Raw genomic sequence first — 21,929 nt, forward strand, 5'->3', positions numbered from 1 at the left:
TCTACTCAACCTCTACGTAGCTTTTATAGATCCCTGTCCTATAAAACACCGACAGTTGAGTGGAGTGAGGCACTACCAGCAATGCGGCTGCCATGTGCTCAGGACAGAATAGAGAATTTGAACACAGAGTGGAATATCCTATGACGAACGAATGAAGATTTGTCTTCAACTTCTTTTTTGTCATCACTAGTGGCTCGACCCGATCTTCTTGCTGTGTTTCCGGGGCTGAAAGAAGTAGGAATTCATCTCTTGCTACTCCCAGTCACAACAGCTACAGTCGAGCATTCTTTTTCATCACTGAATAGAACTTTGTGTCTTGAAAGAAATCGCCTTCTGCCTGATCATGTGAATGAACTAATGAGCATATCCATTGAAGGAATGGAAGTACCGGACACACGAGAAGCCACCAAAGATGAATGTGTTGCATTCAAGAAGTTCATTAAGAGAGTTGTGCAAAATTATAACAAGAAACCAAGAAGGATGTAGACATCGTGCTTCACAGAAGGCTTGAGTAGCCAGCTTTAATTTGTGTGATGATTTTAAAATCTAATAAAATGGTCATGAACCATTTTTCAGTTTTTACTATGGTGCCATACAGCCCCCATTCACCCCTCATAGTCTCCCCCCTCATCGGCCCTGACACACACACACACACACCCCTGTAAATTTAAACACCCCCCCCATTTCAATTCCTGGGGAAAACACTGGTGGGAACCGAGTTGGGGAACACAGGGGAAAAGGTGTCAGGGGCTGAGGAGAAGGGCAGGACCCCTCTGGGGGAGGGGGGGCACAAAGGGGGCTGGGACTCCTGTGGCTTTACCTCAGCTTCTCTGGAGGAAGAGAACTGATCTCCCAGCCCCCTGGGGCAGCCTTTTGTTCCCACATACCAAGTCCAGGGGCTCCCCTCCCCCACCCAGTGTGTGTGTGTGTGTGTGTGTGTGTGTGTGTGAGATGTCTTCATAGTCCATCAGGCAGTCGGGGCGGGGGGGGTCGTCCTCCTTCCTGGCTGTAATTACCTTGGTCATTCCCCCAGGCTGCCTCCCTGGTATTAGTTTCCACACCCTGGGAGGTGACCTGATTTCTCGCAGATACTGGGGGGAGGGAGGGGTCCGTGCCCTTCCCTGGCAGCCACCCCACATGCATTGCGGCTAATGCAGGCAGGCGTAGTGGGGGGGGGTCCTGAATCACCCCTTCTTCTTCCAACGCCCCCAAAGCTAACAGGTGGCTTCTCTGACACAAGCCCTACACCCCACATGCAACCCCCCAGGGCTGGAGAGAGCTCTGTGCCGCACAGAGAGACACTGCCTTTCCCCAGGAGCCTTCCCCCACACTTCACAGCTAGGGCACATCTGATGAGGTTGGGGAGGGCTGGGGTGGCAGGTAGGGGTTGGGGGGCAGAGTGGGGGTTAGGTTAGATGGTGTGGGTTGGGAGGCCTGTGGGGGGCCTGGGCAAGGTTTGTGTGAAGGCTGGGGGGATGGAAGGGGTTGGGTGTAGCCTGTGGGGGGACAGGTAAGGGTTGGGTGATCTGGAGGTAGTTGTGGGGGGCGGGCTGGGTGAGAGCACGGTGGCTGGCAGGGGGGTGGAGGAGGGGCTGGGGGAGGCTACGCAGGCCACAGGGAAGGGAGTATGGGGATGGTGCTATGAGTGGGGTTGTGTGCGGGAGCTGGTCCAAGGACTAGGGGGGCCGCAGGGCTGCACTGGGGGGGTGGAGACCTGTGCGGGGGGCTATAGGGGGATTTGGGAATAGAAGTGTGGGGGGTGCGGGCTGGGGACAGAGCTAAACAGGCTGGGAGAGCTGTGGGGGAATATGGGAGCGGGCTGTAGGCAGGGAGCGGCTGGGGAGCTGGCGGGGGGAGCTGGGCTAGTGCCCACTGTCTCAGATTTCATGGTGCTGGGCAGGTGGCATCCAGTTACGGATGCACAAGGAAGCTGGCTGGGACTGCACTGGTCTCGCAACCCCACCCGGCTGCAGCCAGGGACCCCCCGCTTCCTGCAACCAGCCTCACAGCCACTACCACAAGAAAGGAGAAAGCCCTCCCACCTCCCCAAACCCCACAGTCAGCCTACCCCTCCAAACCCTACCCTCTCCACTGCTCTCCCCCTAGCCAGCACTCCTGCCCCACTCCCCACAGTGCCCCCTGCTGGGAGAGGCCAGGTGCTGTAGCCAGGATGCCCCACTCTCACCATCCCCTTGGCAGCCCCAGGCACTCTCCGGTTTCGGGCCGCACGGGTAGTTTTACCCGGCGGAGAAGGGGCCGGGTCGCGTGTCTGACCCCTCAGATCCAATTTCCCCCTCCACCCCCCTGCAATCTCACTCCTGGCAATGAGGGAACCTGATTCAGAGAGGCAGCAGGAAGGGGACCCGAGCAAGGGGGGTGGGGGTGGACAGAGCTGCCAGCTGGAGCTGGCTCTTCTGGGAGCCTGCATTCAAGTCGCAGAGAGAAGGGAGCCGGGAGCCACCCAGCACAGCCAGAGGGAGGGTGCCAGGGTGGGAGAGAGTGCGGCAGGCCCAGGGAAGGACGGAGGGAGCAAAGGAGTGTGGAAGGGGGAGAAGGGAGGGAGCATAGGAGGGAGAAAGGGAAGGCCTGTGGCAGGAGGAGTGGAGGAGGGAGCCCAGTGGCGGGAGAAGGAAGAAGAGGAGGGAAGGAGGGAGTGTGGCAGAGGTGGGAGGAAGAGGAGGGAGTGTGGCAGTGGCAGGGGGAGGAGGAAGAGGAGAGACAGAGGGAGCACAGTGGGAAGAGGCGGGAGGAAGAAGAGGAGGAGGGAGCTCAGCATCCCTGGCATGTTCCTTTTCCTCCGTGAGTCACAGCGCCTGTGTGGCGAGATGCCCGAGCCCCGGCTCCCCTGCCCGGCCCCCCGGAGCATCTCCCGCCAGCGGCCAGCCAGCAGGCAGGGCTCGCGCAGGAGGAGTGGCCGCAGCCAGCGGGTCGAAGAGCCGCCAGGCCCCGCAGGGCACACGGGGAGGGGGGCCATGCCCTGCTGGGACAGGCACAGAGCCCGCAGCCCGGAGGAGGAGGCGTCGTCGGGCAAGGCCAGCTTGGCCCCTGCGGAGGGGCCCCAGGGTGCCGAGGACCTGGTGCCCCTGCTCAGCTCCATCTTTGGGCAGGTGATTGGGCAGGGTGGGGCAAGATTGGGGAGCAGGGTGGCAGCAGGAATGGGGCGGGATTGGGGAACAGTGGAAAAGATGGGGTGGCGGGGAGGGAGCTGGGGCAATGGCGGGGGCAGGATGAGAGACACCAGGGAAGGGGCTGCCTGGGACAGGGGTGGGGGTCCCTGGAGTGATATCCCAGTAATGCCCCCAGCCAGTTGCCCAGGCCAGGCCCTGCCCTGGTGGAGTTACCCTGAGCCAGCCAGGTAGGGTCAGGCTCCCCAGTGGGGCCTCCTGCGGGCAGCATGGTCAGGCTGCAGTGCTGCAGGGGGAAAGGTCCAAGAGCCTGCTGGTGAGGTGGGTTGGACTGGGCAGTGGGGTGGGGTAGGCCAAAGCTGGGGGATGCTCCCTGGCCCTGCCGGTGGGGAGAGCCGGGCTGGGCTGGGCTGGGCTCTCAGAGTTGAGGGTTGTCTCTCCGCCAATCCCTATGGTGCCGCCTTGGGGAGCTCTGGGCCCCAGCACCTGCACAGGTGCCTTGTGATGCCCCAGGCTTAGCCCTGACTTCCCCTCAGCACAGCAGCCGCACGGGAGCTGGGCCATGCCGCAGGCTGGAGCAGAAGCAGGCTGGCAGCCAGGCAGCATGGTGAGACCCACCAGCACCCTCATGGATCAGTGGGCTCTGGGCTGTGACACCGCTCCACAGGGGCAGGCCCACGGCCTCCACTGGGCCTGTGCAGGCACCAGCCACCCCGTCTCTCTCTGTGGCTCCCTGCAGCGAATGCAGCCAAGTCAGACGCCTGCCAGAGGCTTGCTGGGACCAGGTCCCTGCTGGCACGATGCCCCCAGTGAGCATTTGCAGACACCAACAGCCTCAGATAGAAGCTGTTGCTAAACGCAAGGCAGAGCCAGCCCCGCCGCAGCCCGAGGGGAGCAGTTTCCCCTGGGCAGAGCCCCTGCTATAGGAGTGGGAGAGCGGCCCCTGCCCTGCCCCGTGGCGTTCGCCCCAAGGCAGCCTGCAAAGCAGGCAGCGAGAAGTGCTGGGACTTCAGCAGCAGGGAAGGAGAAGCAGCCCTATGTATGGGGGTGCTCAGCCCGCCGCCCCGCTGCTCCTTCCCTCCCCATGCTGCACGGACACATGGTGAGTGCCACCAGGGAGAGCCGCTGCCTCCTTGCTGCTGGGCATCCCCAAGAGGCTGCCGGAAGCCTTGCCCACCCCCAGTGCCCTGTGGGGCAGAGTCTGCAGCACCCCCGCTGGATGGGTCCCCTCAGAATATTTAGCTGTTGCTAAATGGAAGGCAGAAATTTGAGGGGGGGCATGACCCCATGTGCCTCCCACATGTCGCCTCTGGTGTCCCCCCCAAGCAATCACGAGGGACGGTGTACAGGGCTCGGGGCAGCACGGCCCGCCGCTGGGAGAGATTTGTAAATCCCTGGTGATTGTCATTGGAGATTAGGGCTGCATGCCAGCTGGGGGAGCAGCGCCCCTTTGGCAGGTGCCCAAGTGGCAGCAGGCCAGCCGGCTGCCCTTGGGGGAGCAAGAGGGGCCGTGAGCCCCTCAGGTGCAGGGTGGGGGGGGGAGAGGGGCCATGTGGGGACCAGCTGGGACTGTCCCCATGCCCGGAGCGGCGTGACTGAGAGGGGAGTAATCCTGGGATTACGTGTGTGTGGGAGAGAGCCCCCCCCGCGCCCTGCATATCCAGAGATATTCAATAAAAACCTCAAATCCCCACGCAGCCACCGGCCCCTGTTACTATAAAAAATCCCACCCTGGCCAGAACGCCAGGCACAGCGCCAGGGCCGGGGCCAGCGCCAGCCCCGCACAGGCATGCTCTCTGGCAAGGGGGGGCCCACAAGCCATGGGCAACTGCACCAAGACCCCTGAGAGGAGGGTCTCGAAGGTAAGGCCAGGGTGGAGCGGGGCGGGCAGGGGAGCATGGGCACTGATCCCTCTGTCTGTTCCTATGTCTGTGTCAGCACCCAGAGCCTGTGGCTCACCCCTGCCTGCCCTGCCCTTCACTCGCCCCCCACACTGCCCACGCTGGTGGGGCCGGAGACACGTCCACCCCAGGGCCATGGGTACCAGGTGGCAGCATCTACGAGGGGCTCTCATCCTGACCCACTCCCTGGTGTCAGTCGGCTCCTCCTGTGTGTTAGGGCCCTGACTGGATCTCTGCTGCAGGGAGTGGGGGGTCCTGGGTCCCTGATGTCCACTGACCCCTCAGTGGGGCCTGTTGATGTCAGCAGGATGTGATGGGGATGGGGGCCCGGCCCTGCGGGATGCACAGCCTGGGGCTGCCCTGAGTGGTTTGCTTAGGGGCAACGAGCCATCCCAGTGGGAATGGGGCAGGAGCATGCAAGACTCCCATGCCCAGCTGTGGGCCTCTGCCCCACACCTGCCAATGGGCGACGGTCTCCCCATGCCCCCCTTAAAGCTGCTTCTGGGGCCCAGTCCCCAAAACACCCCACACTCCTGCTGCCAGGTCCCTCTTCCATGCCCACTATGCCACCCCCATTTGCCCATCGGCTCCTGCCCCACTTGTGCCCACAGGGCCCCACTTCACTCCCACCTCCAGGCCCCGCCTCATGCCTGCCTGCTGATAGGCCTCTGATATCCTGCCAACAGGCCCATCCCCCCCAAGACCGCCTGTGCATGGTCCCCCCCACAGCACCCCCCCACGGGGCCCCAGTACACACACACACACACCAGTGCCAGTGTATCAGGCCCCCAGTGGCAGTGAGGTGGCGTATACATCCCTCCCCCGCCCCCCCCCAAGCTCTGCCATCTCAGCAGCTGAGGATGGGACTGTGGGTCTCTGGGTTTGTGTAACCATCTGTGTGACTGGGGGCTGCAGTGTCGGCGGGTTTGTGTCGTGCACGTGGGCGCAGGGGATGTGAGATGGGGGTGGGGGCCAGCAGGGACTTTGCCGTGGGCGTGTGCTGTCAGTGCTGGCCTATGGGGAGTAAGGGGACGGATGGGGGTGTCAGCGGGGCTCATGGATGTGTTGGTGACAGGCAGGTGTGTCACTGCCAGGCGAATTAGTCAGTGCCATGCAGGTGTGTGGTTGCTAGGCAGGTGTGTTGGTGCCACGTGGGTGTCCCAATGCAGTGAGCGGGGCACTGGTGGGTGAGGCATCTGGGAGCCTCGCTCGGACCCGTCCATGTTCCTCTGTCCAGCTGTCTCTCGCTCAGGACTACCCTCTCCCCTGTGTGTGACTTGTCAATACAGCCCACCCCCAATGTGGGTCCCAAGCGCCTGCCGGGCTGGGGAGGCGTGGGCCCCGCTCGCTGCTAACTGCCCGCTCTGCCGTAGGACGGCAAGCAGCGCTCAGGCGCCCCGGGCTCCCCGGCCTCCGGCAGGCACAACCCCGACGACCCGGACGCCGCCCCGCAGACCCCGCCGCTGCAGAGCTACTCGGTGCTGCATGGGCTGGTGGGGCCGGCCTGCATCTTCCTGCGCCAGAGCATCGCCATCACCCAGCTCGTACGTACCCGCACCCCTCCCACGCCCTCTGCCCCGCACCCACCTCCCCACGGCCCCCTCCTTGTGCCCACCTCCCACACCCACCACCTGCGCCCACCTCCCCACGGCCACCACCTGCGCCCACCTCCCCATGGCCACCTCCTCACACCCACCGCCTGCGCCCACCTCCCCACCGCCACCTCCCAACACCCACCGCCTGCGCCCACCTCCCCACAGCTACCGCCAGGCACTCACTTCTACACGGACACTGCCCCGTGCCCACCTCCCTCTGCCCACCGCCCAGCGCCCACAGCCACCTCCCGACACCCACCGCCTGCGCCCACCTCCCCACGGCCACCTCCCAACACCCGCCGCCTGCGCCCACCGCCCCACAGCCACCGCCCCGTGCCCATCTTCCACCATCCAGCACCCACCTCCCCACGGCCACCGCCCCACGCCCAACTCCACATGGCCACCACCCCACACCCACTTCCAAACAGCCACTGCCCTGCACCCATCTCCCCACAGCCACTTCCCCGTGCCCATCTCCCACCACCCTGTACCCATCTCCCGCCGCCCTGCACTCCCTCCCACAACCACCATGCCCACCTCTGCACGACCACTGCCCTGTGCCCTCCTCCACACGCCCACCACCCACCTCCACACACCCACCACCCCATGCCCACCTCTGCATGCCCACCACCCCATGCCCACATCCAAATGCCCACCACCCCATACCCACCTCCCATGCTTACCGCCCTGTGCCACCTCCCACACCCACCACTCTGTGCCTCCTCCCCACGGACACCATCCCGCACCCATATCCACACAGGCACTGCCCTATACCCATCTCCCACACCCACCACTTGCACCCACCACTTGCACCACCGCCCTGTGCCCACCTTCCACACCCACCACCCCACGCCCACTGCCCCATGCCCACCCTCCTTGTGCCCACCTCTCACACCCACCACCTGCGCCCACCTCCACACGGCCACCTCTCCACAGCCACTGCCCTGTGCCCATCTCCCATGGCTTATCTCTGAACCTGGGCCTGCAGGCGCCAGCCACCCTGTCTCCCACCATAGCACCTCCATAGCACCCTGCAGGGAATGCAGCCGAGCCAGAGCCCTGCAGAGTGCAGCGACCCCCAGCGGCCTTGGCAGAATGAGGTATTAGCCACCTGGCTGAGAGGCCTTAGGCTGGCACAGGGAGCCAAAGGTGAAGCCAGGGTTCAGCCTGGCCAATGTCAGAGCCCACTTGAGCCATGCTGCTGGAGAAGCCAGCCTGGCCCCTTCTCCCTGCCACGGGAGATCCCCTGGTCTCCTCAGGGTCTGCCGTTGCCCCAGACAGTCCCAGCGGCTCTGTCGCAAATCCCTGGCCTGATCTCCCATGGCCAGGGAGTGAACGAGTATGCCAAGGGGCAGGGACAGAGTCCTATGGATAGTTTATCCCACATTCCTCACAGCTTGTACCTGCCCCAGCCTCCCCTCTGCACCATGCCCTGCTCCCATGCATCCGCCCCGTTGCCCAGCTCAAAGGTATGTATGCCCACCCTCGCCGGTTCCTCCCCCCATGCCCTCTTTCCTATGCCCCCCTCCACCGGCCACTCCAACCCACTCACCCCCTCCATCCAGCACTTGCCCTGCAGCGCCCCATGCCAGCCCTGCCCACGGAGCTGCCAGCACCTGCTTCATGCAGCCATGGAAAGGCCACCTAGGCCACCCATCACGTGGACCCAGGGTCTAGCAGAGGGGTCCCAGAGGCTGAGCTCAGGGGAGTCCTTGGGCAGGCTCGGCCAGGACCTGGCTGGGGGAAGGATCCGCAGCAGCTGCTACCCTCTGACCACTCCCAATTCTCCTTCCTCCCCAGGACCGAGAGCTGCGGCCGGAGGAGATAGAAGGTAAAGGAGGGAGCGGGACCATGGGACGGGGCCAGCCTGCCCCACTGGGGATCCACCCCCCAGCCACCTGCAAGTGCTGCACCCACCCACCATGCCCAGGGACATGGGGCTGTGCCCCTCTAGGCGGTGCTGGCTCTGATCCAGCTCCAGGGCGGGCGACTGGCTGGCTCAGGGGGGATGGGGAGTGGGGCACAGGGCTTTTCCCCTCTAGGGGTCTCCTTCAGCTATCCCACCCCCATGGAGCACTGTGGGATATGTAACGAGTTTGGTGGGTCTCAACCCAGATTCCTATGGATCCATGTCCCTGTCAGTGGCTGGTGCATGGGGAGCCCTCGTTGAGGGGCAGGCTATGGTGTCAGGGTGCACTGTCACGGTGTCTCCCCTGCCCAGAGCTGAAGGAAGCCTTCCGGGAATTCGACAAGGACCGTGACGGGTACATCAGCTACAAAGACCTGGGCGAGTGCATGCGCACCATGGGCTACATGCCCACCGAGATGGAGCTCATCGAGCTGTCGCAGCAGATCAGTATGTGCCCACCCCCGCCCCCGCTGGGGGAGGCACAGCGCCCCTGCCAGGGAGCTCCCTGCTGGGCATGGCCCAGGCCCTGCAGGGCTGCAGACCCCTCGCCCTTGGCACAACCCCCCATCAGGCCCCCTTCCTGTAGGTCACAGACCCCCTTCCACCTGCACCCGCCCACTGCCCTGCGTCCTTCGGGTGCCCCGTCGCCCCAGTTCACAGATCCCATCAGGCCCCCTTCCTGTGGGTCACAGATCCCATCAGGCCCCCTGTAGCCCTGGGTCAAAGACCCTGTCAGCCCCCCCACCCCCTGGGTCACAGACCCAATCAGGCCTCCTTCCTGCGGGTCCCAGACCTCGTGAGGTTGCACCCTCACACACACCCCATCAGCTGCCCCAGAACAGAGACCGCATCAGACCTCTCTCCCATGGGTCACAGACCCCACAGGCTTCCCCTCCCATGGGGTACAGACTCCGTCAGGCACCTCACCTCCAGGACGTGGTCCCTCGTCACCCCCGCCTCCCATGGGGCAGAGTCCCCCACCAGGACCCCACACTAGGCGCAGTTCCCCGTCCCCACCCATCCCGCATAACAGCGTCCATGTCTCACAGCTGGGGGGAAGGTGGATTTCGATGACTTTGTGGAGCTGATGGGCCCCAAGATGCTGGCAGAGACTGCCGATATGATTGGGATGAAGGAGCTACGGGACGCCTTCCGCGAGGTGAGAGCCCGGCCTGGCCCCATGCGCCCTATACGCTCTGTGTGGCCCAGCCATGAGCTTCTGGTGGTGCCCAGTTTTGTACCCCCAATGGCACTGCTCCATTGATGCCACAGCCCACAGGGCAGAGCAGGGGGCAGACACAAGGCAGCTGAACTGGCTCCTGGCAAAGAGAGGGAGTTGGACAGTCGGGCCGGGCATGAGGAGGGGAGCCAGGGCAAGGGGTGGGTGCCTGAGGGAACAGGGTTAGGCAGTTGGGGCAGGGCAGGCGGCCCAGGGGTCCGGGAGGGGGCAGCTCTGGGGGTGTGACAGGGAGTAGGAGGGCAGTGGGCCCAGGAGGCCGGTGTGGGGGATGGCTGTGTGAGTGGGCAGGACAGGCCTATGGATCGGGGGGTATGGGGGGGGCAGGGCAGTCCCAGGGACAGACAGGGCAGGGCAGTCCCAGGGACGGGCAGGGCCAGATGCGGGCAGGGCTGTCCTGAGGGTGTAGCAGGGTGGGTAGGGCCTGAGGGTTAGGTGGGGGCCAGGTCCAGGTATGGGCAGAGATGCCCTGGGCGGTTCAGGGACAAGAGGGGTCTGCGCCCAGCCCAGCCATCTGCCTAGCACTCTCCCCGCAGTTTGACACCAATGGGGACGGGCGGATCAGCACAGCCGAGCTGCGCGAGGCCATGCGCAAGCTGTTGGGCCAGCAACTCAACTACCGCGAGGTGGACGAAATCCTCAAGGATGTGGATCTCAATGGGGACGGCCTGGTGGATTTCGAAGGTACTGTGTGGGCAAGGCAGTGAGGTCTAATGGTTAGAGCTGGGGGGCTGGGAACCAGGACTCCTGGGTTCCATCCCCAGCTCTGGGAAGGGAAGGGGGCCTAATGGGTTGGGGGAGGTACCAGGACTCCTGGGTTGTTTGCCTTCACTGCCCTAACAGTGTCCCTGGGTTGCTCTGGCAGAGTTTGTGCGAATGATGTCACGCTGAGGCAACAAGTGCCGTGCAGGGTGCGGGACAAGAGCCCTGCTGTGCCTTACGGAGAGGAGGGGGCTGCAGAGAGCTGGCTCCGGCGGCAGCTTGGAGGGTCTGGACACCAGAGCAGCGCAACGTGCAAGCACTGAGCTAGGAGCTCACCTCTCCAGTGCCAGCCCTGCCACAGTGCACCCCGACCCCCCATGCCGGCCCTGCTGCTGAGCTCAGCCTGCTCCACCCACACTCCGACCCCACACTGACTCCTGGTCCACTCTGTCTGCACCCCCAGCCTGCTCCACCCACACCCCAGATGGCTCCGCCTGCACCTCAGACCATGCCATCCCTTGCTGCTGAGCTTGGCCTGCACCTCCAACCCCCGGAGCAGGCCAGCGCCCCGGAACACGGACTCAGCCAGGCACGTACCCTATAGCAAAGTGCTTCTCCCTGGTCCCCCAGTGCTGCCCCTCTCACCTCCGCCCTGCTCCTGATCCCACTCTTTACGCTGCCCCCCCATCCTGACCTTGCCCCTGCTCCTCCCACCCCAAGCCCTCCCCCTAAACACTGCAACCCAACCCTGCCCCCACCCCAGCTTCTAACACTGTCCCCAACATCCCGAACCTGCCCCTGACCTAGGGCTGTCCCCAGCATGCCACCCTGGCAATCTGCCTTCACCCCAATGCTGTCCCCTGACCTTGCCCTATAAACTGCCCCTAATGCTGACCCCCACACTCTGACCTTGCCCTGGCACCCCAGCACAGACCCCCACACCACAATCCTAATGCTGCCCTCTGCATCCTGACCTTGCCCTGCCCCTAATGCTGACCGCTGCACCCCAATTCAGCCTCTTGCACCTTGACCCTGACCCGTAATGTGGACCCCTGCATGCTGGCCGTGCCTCCTGCACCCTGCCTCTGATGCTGACCCTTGCACTCCAACCCCAATGCTGCCTTCCACACCATGGCCCCACTCCCCAACCCTGTCCAGTTCTCCAGACATGTTCCCAGTAGGTTTAGAGTGTGTGTCCCCCTGAGCCCACCCAGCCTGTGCCCCTTGCTTGTCCCCCCAGGTGTTCTGCTTGTGAGCTCAACTAATGATTTAATAAAGTGTTGTTCTTCACACCTGAGTGGGGAGGAGGTGGCACCGGGGAAGGGCAGCCCTTCTCAAGCTCTCATCACCAACCCCTAGGTGCTGCTGCCAACTCTGGTGCGAGTGGGGTCTGGGCTACGTGTGTGTGTGGGGGGGCAGTTAGGGTCAGAGATGGGGTTGGGATCTAGATTTTGTGAAGGTCAGAGATTGGGGGGGGGGTCAGGATCAGTGCTAGGCCCCCGCTTTTAAACAGGCCGTTGGAGGAGTCCCTCAGTGTGCCAGCCCCCCAAAGGTCCCACTCTTCCTCCAGGGCTGGCCTTGCAGCCTCACTGCCTCCAAGACGGAGCCTCTCAGCTCCAGGCCTTCTGCTTCACCCTGAGAGCTCTGCCCGACACGTCCCATTGAGCCAGACTCCTGCCAGCGTTTTCAAAACAGTTGGGTTTATTAGTCGCCTTTTACACAGCCCAGGGAGGCCTTAGGTCAGCAAACAGAACTGAGGGTTAAAAAATCAACCATTCTGGTTGAGCCACAATTTACCAGCCAAGCCTGCCCCTGCCCATAAAGCTATCCCCCACCTCCCCAAAGAACGTAGCCCAAACTCCATGTTCAGGCTCTGGATCTCTCTGATTTCCTTCCATCATCAGTTCCCAGGTGAGAGTCCCCAGCTTCTTCCAGAGCTCGTATGTGTTCCCTGCTGGACCCATCTGTCCTTTGTTCTCCAGGCAGGGCCATGCTGAGGCCACAGCCCCCCTGGCCGGAGCATCCTGCTGTTGAGTGTCGATGTGTGAGTCATGGAGCTTGTGTTTTCTCTTTGGCCCCCTTGACAGTCTGGGTCAGTTTCAGTCAGTACGTTAATGACTCTTTGTTCCACCGACACAGGGAGGGTGTCACCCACCCCTTTGTCTCCGAGTCTGCCCTGAGAGTAAACTTAATCCTTCCCCCCACACTGGATAGCTATGCAACATATAGGGGAAACGAGGCACACACAGGGGTCATAAAACTATTACAAAATATTCCCACTTTGTCACAGGACAGGGTTCTGGTTGGAAGTACTGGTGCCCCCTATAGGCTGCAGCCATTCCTGCAGGGTGCTGGGGGAGAGCTGTACGGCCCAGCTGCCCCCTTTTTGGGCTTGCTCTGGTGAGTTCCCAGCAACCACTGGGTTTGGCTGTGTCGCAGCCATGGATAGTCTGTGCTAATATTTGACACTGGGATCACTGGGACATCAGATTTCAAGGCCAAGCTCGTGCTTGGAGGGCCCTCTGGGTCCTGCACTCAGACAGCAGTTGCTGCACGGTGGTGCCCTTGGCTTCGTAACATTCACCTTCTAGCTGTTCTCATGTACCCTGGGTGCGACTCATGCAGTAACGCTGCCTGTCTCCAAAGAGCCTGACCCATCGCTGAGGTAGGGGGAGCTGCCCCAGGCATGCCCAACCCAGTGATGCTGCCTGAGTCTGCAGAGAGCCTGAGCCCATTGCTGTGCAAGGGGGGAACTGCCTCAGGCATCACAGCCGCTGCTCCTGCCGACCCCCATGAGGACAATCGCGCGGTCAGCGTTGTTTCCCACCAGTGGCGGCGGCAGTGCCATCCTGGGAGCGTGCATCCGCTGCAGAGTCTGTTCCTGGGGTCAGGGGCTGTGGGGCAGCTAGCTCCGGGGGGGGGGGGGGGGGGAATCCATCCCGGCACTCAGTGAAAGTGCCACCCCAGCCCAACAGGGAGGCAAAGAGGAGATGCCCCCCGCCCCGAGTGCCCCCATGCAGCCAGCCAAAGCTGCCCTCCCTGCTCCCCAGCTGCGGCCGATGGGCGGCGAGGAGCCAGGCGATGGCGCCCTCCTCCTGACGGGGGCGCCCCATCCACGCCCCGGGGCCAGGCTGGTCCAGCCCCGGGCAAACGGGCTGTAGAGCAACCTCCGAGGGGCCCGGCGGTCTGATCGGAGGGACCCCAGGCCACGGCACGGGTTCGGCTCCAGCCGAGCGGCCCGGTGCCGGTAGCGCCGACTCAGAGCCCGCCCTGCCCGGGGCCGAGGCTGGAACCGCCCCAGCCTCGTGGCGCGGCGGCCCGGCAGCAGGCGCCGGAGGGGCCGAGAGCCGGGCCGGGGGCAGCTGCGGGCGGGGGCACCCGGACCCGGCCTGGCGGGCCGCGCTGCTGCTGCTGCCGCGGGTCCGGGACCGGGGCCGACCCTCCGGGCCCGGGCTGGCCGAGGGCGCCTAGGCCGCAGCCGGGCGTCCCACTGCTCTCCATGGAGACGGGAGAGAGCGCGCGGGCGCCATTACGTATGAGGCGTACGTCACAGAGGGGGCGGAAGACGCAGGCGCGGGGGGGAAAGGCGTCATCGCGAGCGGGCGCTGAGGGGACCGAGCGGAGCGAGCCAGGCGGCAGAGGCGCGCGCCGGGCCTGGCGGGCCCAGGCCTGTGGGGACGGGCCGCGAGCAGGAGGGGTGAGCGCCAGAGCGCGCGCGCTCGAGGGGCCGGGAAGGGGCCGCGCGCCCACCCAGCGTGAGGACAGAGCCGAGAGCGGCGTCGGGACCCAGCGGGACGGTGAGGCTGCGGCCAATCAACCGCGAGGGGTGAGCGGGGCCGGCCAATCGGCGCGAGGAGCCTCGCCAGCCGGCCAATCAGCGGCAGCGTGCGGGATCCTCCCGCTAGCCCGGGAACCGAGGCGCCCCGCGCCGGAGCCGCAGCCAATCAGCGCCCAGGAGTCGCGCGCCGCGTCAGGGAGGGGACTCGGGGATGTCCTACAAGCCCATCGCGCCCGCCCCCGCCAGCTCCGGAGCAGCCGGCACCAGCAGCAGCGCCAGCCCCGCCCCCGGGGCCCCGCCCGCCGGTGAGCAAGAGAGGAACCCCCCCCCCCGGAACAGCGCCTCCCCCGGGAGCGACCCCCCCCTCCCCGGGGAACGACCTCCCCCTGTCCGAGCGACCCCCCCCGGAACAGCCCCTCCCCGCGAGCGACTCCCCCCGGCACCCACCCCTGCCCCCAGTGCCCCGCCCGCCGGTGAGGGAGAGAGGGACCCCCCCCGCAACGGCGCCTCCACCGGGAGCGACCCCCCCGCCCGAGTGACTCCCTCCGGAACAGCCCCTGTCCTGGGAGCGACCCCTGGTGCCCCGCCCGCCGGCGAGCAAGACAGGGACCCCCCCCCAGTGACTCGTCCTGGGGCAGCCCCTGCCCTGGGAGCAACCCCCCCCCGCGGTGACTCCCCGGGAGCGACCCCCCCGCGAGTGAGTCCCCCCAGAACACTCCTCCCCCAGAAGCGATCCCTCCTTCCCCCGCCACCCCTGCCCCCAGTGCCCCGCCTGCCGGTGAGGGAGAGAGGGACCCCCCCAGAGTGACCCCCCTCCCTGAGTGACTCACCCGGGAACAGCCTCTCCCCTGGGAGCGACCCCCACCCCCCGCAGAACAGCTCCTACCCTGGAAGTGACCACCCCCCAGAGCAGCCTGGACCCCGGGAACAACCCCCACCCTCCCCGAGAAACACCCCTGCCCCTCAGAACAGCTGCTCCCCCAGGAGTGATCCCCCCCTCCCCGAGTGACTCCCCCCCCGAACAGCCCCTGCCCTGGGAGCGACCCCACCCCCTGAGTCCCTCCCCCGGAACACCCCTTCACCCGGGAGCACCCCTTCTCTCCCCCTCATGACTCTTCCACAGAACAGCCCTTCTCCTGGGAGTGACCCACCCCCCACAAGTTACTTCCCCCCAGAACAGCCCCTCTCCTGGGAGCGGAGACCTTTTCCCTCCCCCCACGGGAGCCAGTGATTTCCCCCACCCACCGGTGAAAAACCAACCCCCCCCCCCCCCCCGCCAACCCAGAAGTCTGCTCCCCTTGTGTCTGACCTTGTTTCCCTTCACCAGTGAGAGACTAACCCCTGCAGAGAACAGCCCTCCCCTTGCCAAGGAACCCCCTTGGGACCAGCCCCCTCCCAGCCTTACCCCCCCACGAGTAACTTTATTGTAGATCTTCCTCCTTCCCCCAGGAGCCCAGCTCCCCAACTGACACCCCCCCCCCACTTGCCATTGACAGACCCATGCACAGGACTATCCCCGCCCCCACAGCCCTACCTGGCTTCCCAGCCCCTGAACCAAATCTCCAAGGGCCGAGGGCACCACCTGCTGGGGGGCCCCCCTGGCCAGAACCCCTTCACAGTAACTTTGGTCCACATCAACATCCTGATTTTCCCCCCCTGCCAGACAGTACCATGGCTCTGTTGCCCGCAGGCCTTCCCCTGCCCTGTGCCATTGGCACAGGCTGCTTGTGGCTCACACTGTTTCTTCAGTATTACACTGGTTGGGGACTTTTTCCGCTTCCCCTTGGGTAGATGCGTGGGCACTGTGCATCAGAGAAGCTAATGTGGTCGCTGGCAGGTTTGTCTCTGCTGCCTTTGAGCTTTGACACTGTATATTCTTCTCTCACCGTGATCTGTCAGCTCAGCACCTAGGTAACACTTCTCATTCTGAGGCCTCAGAGCACATTATTAAGAAAGTAAAGTACAGGTGCCCCATCTTACAAATGGGGGACTGGGAGGTGGGGGGAGTTTGCTTCTCCAGAGTCTATGGCATAGCAAGGAGTGGAACTCAAATCTGACACCCACTTCAGTGCTTTTTCCCCTGGATCAGCCTGCCATGAGAGCTATGCCCCAGGCCAGGCATTTGCTTTTCAAACCACAAGATGGCCTTCCTGGAGTGCAGCTCAGAGGAAGGGGCCATCCCTTGGCAGTGAAGTGAGCTGGCCTGTCCCCACTGCTCTTCTTGGCTGTGTGGGTCATTCAGCTGATTACTGTGTCTTCTTCCATTCAGTGACTTGGAGAGCCTGCTTGTCTGTAGCAGATGCTGCTTTGTAGCCTCTGAGCTGGAAGAGCAGTTTGTTTGAGAAATAACCTCGGATTGTGAAGTCCGACTTGTTATTGTAATGCTGCCTACGGGGACAGGGTAGTGCATGCAGCTGGGACTTGGGCGTTCCTGACTTCAGATCAGTTAACTCTGCAATCTTGTACACTCCCTCCTAAGGAATTAGGAGGCTAAATGCAGAAAAGCTGCATTTGTAGCTGGTGATAGAAGTGTCAATTCTGTTCCTGGAGTGGGAAACTCATGCTGATAGGGCACTTCTGAGGGACCTAATCACGGTATGGGAAAAAAAGCAGCACCATGGTAGGTGGGATTCCAGAGGGACAGATGCATAGTAATGCACATTAAAGGGACTAATCTGAACTCACCGTCCACTTTACTGGGCTGTAAATTAACCATCACCACTCACAGCACTGCTGTGTACCACTCTGTGATTCCTCTGCTTGCTGTGCAACAACTGTGAGAACAGGCAAATGCAGCGCTGTGTTTGCCTGAGAAATGGGCTGGGGAATACTACTGAAATCCTCGGCATGCCCTTCTGTAAATCAGTGGGGCATCCTCCCTTGGAGATGATGTGCAATACTGGTCACTTCAGAATTGGAGGGGCTTCAGAGATGAGAGTGACAAGAAACTCTCAGCCCTGGAAGGAGGTTGGGATAGCTCAGCCTGGCAGAGAGGGGATTTGACAAAAGGATACAAAACACTGAATGGACTCCTAGAGACTGTAGAGCAGAACTGTGTATTTTCCTTGTCATAATGCAAGGAACAAGGGCATTCGATGCCATTGGAATGTGGCACATCAGGCTCACTGCTTTTAACTCCAGGAATCTATGGTAAAGGGAAATACTTTTTTACACAATTAGCTTGTTGAACTCACTGCCCTAGGACATCACCGAGGCCAAGACCTTAGCTGGATACAGAAAAGGGTCAGATATCTAACAGGGGATTCCTTTCATCCAGCCAGAACCAGTTCTTATTATTTAATATTCTCTCTGCCATGGGGCAGGCTCTCCCATAACTGTGCTGCAGAGTATCTTGCACCTTCCTTTGAAGTAGATGCTGCATATTTTAAGCATGCAAAAATCAGGAAATGTCACAGCTGGGGGGAGGAGGGGTATTGGCTTTTTCTGCCAATGTGTGTGATGTGTAAAGAAAGCTGTACTGTGGTAGTGGTTTGATCTGCTTGTGTGACTCATGTTAGATATTCAGATCTTGTCTTCCATTTTTCTCCTGTAAGACTCTCTGACCCCTGGGACAGTCCATAGGCTTGTGACCTCACCAAAAAAGTGAATCCTCATTTGTGGAGCTTGGAAGGGAAGCTTAGACCGTGTCTACACGAGAAAGTCAACCTGGAAGAAGCTGGCATATGAATCAAAAGTGGATTAACTCTTCCTGATTAACTGCATGTGTGAATGCTTTTATTCCAGAACAAGAGTGCCTTGTTTTGAGTTAGTTTAAACCACATGGGAAGTGGATTAAACTGATTTGGAGTAAGAGCATCCACACAGGGAACAGCTATTCTGCAATACCACCCTGTGTAGACAAGGCCTTAGTCAGCAGGTTTAAACATCTGGACTTTGTCTGATGTCAATGTCTGGCATACAGCTGGGAGAAAAGATATTTTGTGCCAAACCATTGCATGAGGGACCCAGGAGTCTCCCACTTCTCTGGTCCAACAAGGAGTTCTCTAAGCCAGGATTGATACTGCAGGTGACTTGAGGCAAATGGAGAGATGCTTGTAGCTGAGACTTGAAGTGAGAGAGAAGTTGGTGAAGCAGATGAGGGAGGACGTGGGGGAAGCTCTGACATTGATTCTTTTGTGAGGAGCTGGTGCCAGCCAAGTGGAGGAAGCAGGGGAGGCAGGAGATATCTGGGCTGGGTGGGTTCCCTGGCCTGTGCTATGCAGGAGGCTAGACGTGGAAGGTCTGAGTGAGACAGCAGGCCAGTGAGGGAGGCTGGAGTGGTGTTGAGAAGCCTCTGGAGAGCAGGGTGACTTGTTGGGATCTGGAGGGAGGCAAGTGAGCTGCATGCATGGAGATACCCATGCTGCTTTGTGCCCAGAGGAAGGCAGCTGCAGCATGCTAGAGCAGGGACTTGGGGAGGCAGCACTGGGGTGGTGGGCTGAGCTGCAGACCCAAGGCTGGGGAAGGAGAGAATTAAGCATCACGGATGATGCCCAGCTTACAGACAGTGGAGCAAGTGCAGGCTGGGAGTAGGAGGGGCAGTGTGGAGATGGGGTTGTGGGGCGGAGGCAGCTCTTGCCCAAGATAGGCTTTTGTTCCTTTGCAACACTTGGCTGCAGGAAGCTGAGCTAAACCCGTCAGCTCCTGTGGCCAAGGCCAGCAGAGGGTGTGGGGAGAGGAGCCTGTGGTGCTGCTGTGAGCTGGGGTTAATGCTCCCAGCACCTGGCAGAGCTCAGTCAGTGGCACTCTGCCCATGGCACAGCGGGCAAGTAGGATTGCACAATGAGCGGGCGAGAGCTCTGGTCTCCTCCCAGCCCTGTGCCCAGCCTCTCGGCCCCAGGAAGGTGGCGAGGGCTGAGAGTGGAACTGAGCCCTCCATGGGGCGGGAGCACCACAGGGAAGAGCCATAGTGTCACAGGCTGCATTAAGTCCAAAGGAAGGGAAATGGGCTGCGTGCTGGTGGTGCTTCTCAGGCCATGGGCCTGTACTAGTCCCTGATTGTTGTCAGAGGCAAGGCAGTCCCTCAGAAGCCCTGGTTACCATGCTGACGGTGCCAGTGTAGGAGCCCAGCTAGACAAGCATGTAGGGGTTGGTGAGGCGTGTCCTGTAGCTCTAGCAGTGAGGCACAGCCTGGGTGCTATTATATAGGCAGGTGGCGATAGGTCGGGGGGAACTACAGGGGATATTGAAGCAAAGGGAGGAAGCAGCAGATTCTTCCCTCCGGTTTGTGGTGACAGCGAATGGCACAGGCCAGAGATCACTGAACAGCACCAGGGCTAGAGCCCTGCCCCAACCGAAGCCCAGCAGATCCAATCCACTCCCTCACCCACTCCGCACAGCAGGGGGAAGGAACACCGTGTGCTGTGAGCGGGATAGTGCAGTGCCTCTAGCATCACTGCAGCCCACAGCAGGGTTGGGAGGGGCCTGTGTGCTGGATGGTGCTGGCCACAGGGCACTGGGGCAGGAACAGGGCTGCTATTTCCTGGGTGACCTCCCCTCTCCTTTCTCATCTCTTTCAGCCACGAGTGTCCCATCGCCATCTGGATCTGTCCCTGGAGCCTCTGCCCCCTTCCGGCCCCTCTTCAACGACTTTGGCCCCCCGTCCATGGGCTACGTGCAGGTGAGCTGCTGCCCCCACCTCTGCTGCCTGCTCCAGCACGGCCTGGGGAGGGCTGGCTCTCTCATGCTCTTTCTGCCCCTTGCAGGCCATGAAGCCACCAGGTTCCCAGGGCTCCCAGAGCACGTACACTGACCTACTCTCAGTCATTGAGGAGATGGGCAAAGAGATTCGACCCACCTATGCAGGTAGCAAGAGTGCCATGGAGCGGCTGAAACGAGGTACGAGGCCCTGGGGGGTCAGTCTGGGTGTGACTGACTCAGTGACTGTGCACAGAGTCTGAGCCATCTGCTGAGAGCCTGAGCTACCTCAGGTGTGACTGTTGCGGCCTGAGTCTTCAGAGAGCCTGAGCCCATTGCTGGGGGAGAGAGGAGGAGCTGCCCCAGATGTGATCAGTGCAGTGAGGCTGACTGAGGCTGCAGAGAGCCTGGGCCCATTGGTGGGTCGTGCGGGGTGAGGAAGCTGCCCTGGGCGTGACTGACACAGCAACGCTGCCTGAGTCTGAGCCCGTTGCTGGTGCTGGGGGTCGGGAGCTGCCCTGGGTGTGACCGACACTGCCTGAATCTGCAGTGAGCCTGAACCAATCACTGGGAGGGGGCAGGGGCTGCCCCAGGCATCTCAGTGGCAGTTCTTGCCGAACCCCATGAAGACAATTGCTCTGTTCGCGTTGTTTCCTGGCAGTGGCATTGGCAGCACCATCCTGTGAGCGTGTATCCATTGCTGTCAGGTGCAATGGCAGATATTGGGGTGAGGGGCTGTGGGGCAGCTAGTTCCCGGATGGGAAGGAGGAGTTCACCCCTCTGCCCAGTGTAAGGTCCCCTCTATCCCTGCCCAACAAGGAGGCAAAGAGGAGAAACATCCCTCACAGGCTAAAGCTGAAAGTGCCCCCGTGCAGCCACTTAAAGCTACAGCTCCCTGCCAGTGCCTGCAGTGCCGATGGCTCAGTGCCATGTGAGTGGAGCCTGAGGAGTCGGGATCCACTCCGTCTTTCCTGGACAGGGGGGTCAGAGGGCTGGCTGGTGCCTCTCCCGCAAGGCTGATGCTACCCTTTCAGCTCTGCTTGTGGGCATTCTGCTCCTGGCTATGAGCTGGTGCCAGACCTCCTAGAGCTCCAAAAGTGCTTGGATCCCTGCAGTGGCCTAGGTGTGGCCCTGGCACTGTGTCCTGCTGGGCTGGGTTCGGAAGCCGTTCAGCAGGTCTGAGGCTCCCTTGGGTTTTCCCCTTCCAGGCATTATTCACGCCCGGGCGCTGGTGAGAGAGTGTCTGGCAGAGACAGAGCGCAATGCCCGTACGTAACAGCTGCTGCCCTGCCCCATGGACCTTCCCACCAATGAGGATCTGAGAACCTGGAGATCTGCCCTCCCATGGACCTTCCCACCTGAGACCCGGCTCTGCCATACCCCACACGGACCTTTCAGCATTCATCAGCCGAGGATCTGGAGCGGGTCCTGCTGGAGTGCAGCTGTTGCCAGCAGTCAGCGCTGGGGAAGCTGGCGCTTGGACCATGCTGCAGAGATCTCCAGGGAGAGGAGCCAGCGGCTTTTCTCGCATCTTTATAACATGTTTGTTTTTATAACTCAATAAAAGAAAGCATTGGGATTCTGACCTGCCTCTGGCCCTTGTGGTTTGTGCTGCCCCCAGTGACGAGGAAGGAGTGGGTCCCTCCCACAGCAGGTTCCTGGGGCCTCCCAGGGCCTTGGAAGCAGCAGCAGCTCACAGGAGGGAGGCTGCCTTGCACCAGGGGCAGAATGCTGTATTCCCTGGGCTAGCTGGAGAGAGCCCACAGCACCTGGAGCCTGGAACTGCATCATGCGGAGCCATGCCACCTGCTACACTCCCCAGCTGGTGGTTGGGAGTGTGCCTGGGGCATATGGCTTAGTCACCGCGGCTGATGGGAAAGCAGCATGGTGGTGCTGGGATTGCACCTGGGCGGGGCTGTGCTGGCCCTACTCTAGTCACACCTGCCCTGCTCAACCCCCTGCGTTCCAAGTGTGTTCTGCCTGCGCAGTAGCCTGGCACTGCCTCCCCACTATCTTAGCCAAGCATCCTACTGACTCAGCATGAC

The 21,929-nt window shown here is 62.0% G+C and overlaps 2 protein-coding genes across 7 annotated transcripts; both read left to right on the top strand.

Annotated features, from left to right (window-relative positions):
* Positions 1-4,945: 4,945 nt before the first annotated feature.
* LOC102944473 (calcium-binding protein 2) lies at positions 4,946-11,133 on the top strand. The gene is made up of 6 exons (XM_007070122.4): positions 4,946-4,987; positions 8,422-8,452; positions 8,843-8,983; positions 9,580-9,689; positions 10,304-10,451; positions 10,633-11,133. Exons 1-6 carry the CDS (start codon positions 4,946-4,948, stop codon positions 10,656-10,658), a joined length of 498 nt encoding a protein of 165 aa, XP_007070184.1. The 3' UTR covers positions 10,659-11,133.
* Positions 11,134-14,023: 2,890 nt separating this feature from the next.
* Positions 14,024-21,469, top strand: CDK2AP2 (cyclin dependent kinase 2 associated protein 2). 6 transcript variants are annotated; one of them, XM_037899257.2, is made up of 4 exons: positions 14,024-14,166; positions 19,767-19,867; positions 19,953-20,085; positions 21,093-21,469. In XM_037899257.2, the coding sequence occupies exons 2-4, from the start codon at positions 19,853-19,855 to the stop codon at positions 21,158-21,160; spliced, it is 216 nt and encodes a 71-aa protein (XP_037755185.1). In that variant the 5' UTR covers positions 14,024-14,166; positions 19,767-19,852; the 3' UTR covers positions 21,161-21,469. The 6 variants fall into 6 exon arrangements, with proteins under 6 accessions (XP_037755185.1, XP_037755180.1, XP_037755181.1 ...); XM_037899252.2 differs by having other exon boundaries at positions 14,045-14,266; XM_037899253.2 differs by having other exon boundaries at positions 14,083-14,552.
* Positions 21,470-21,929: the final 460 nt, after the last annotated feature.

Source organism: Chelonia mydas, chromosome 6 (genome assembly GCF_015237465.2).
Source record: "Chelonia mydas isolate rCheMyd1 chromosome 6, rCheMyd1.pri.v2, whole genome shotgun sequence".
NCBI classification, from domain to species: Eukaryota; Metazoa; Chordata; order Testudines; family Cheloniidae; genus Chelonia; species Chelonia mydas.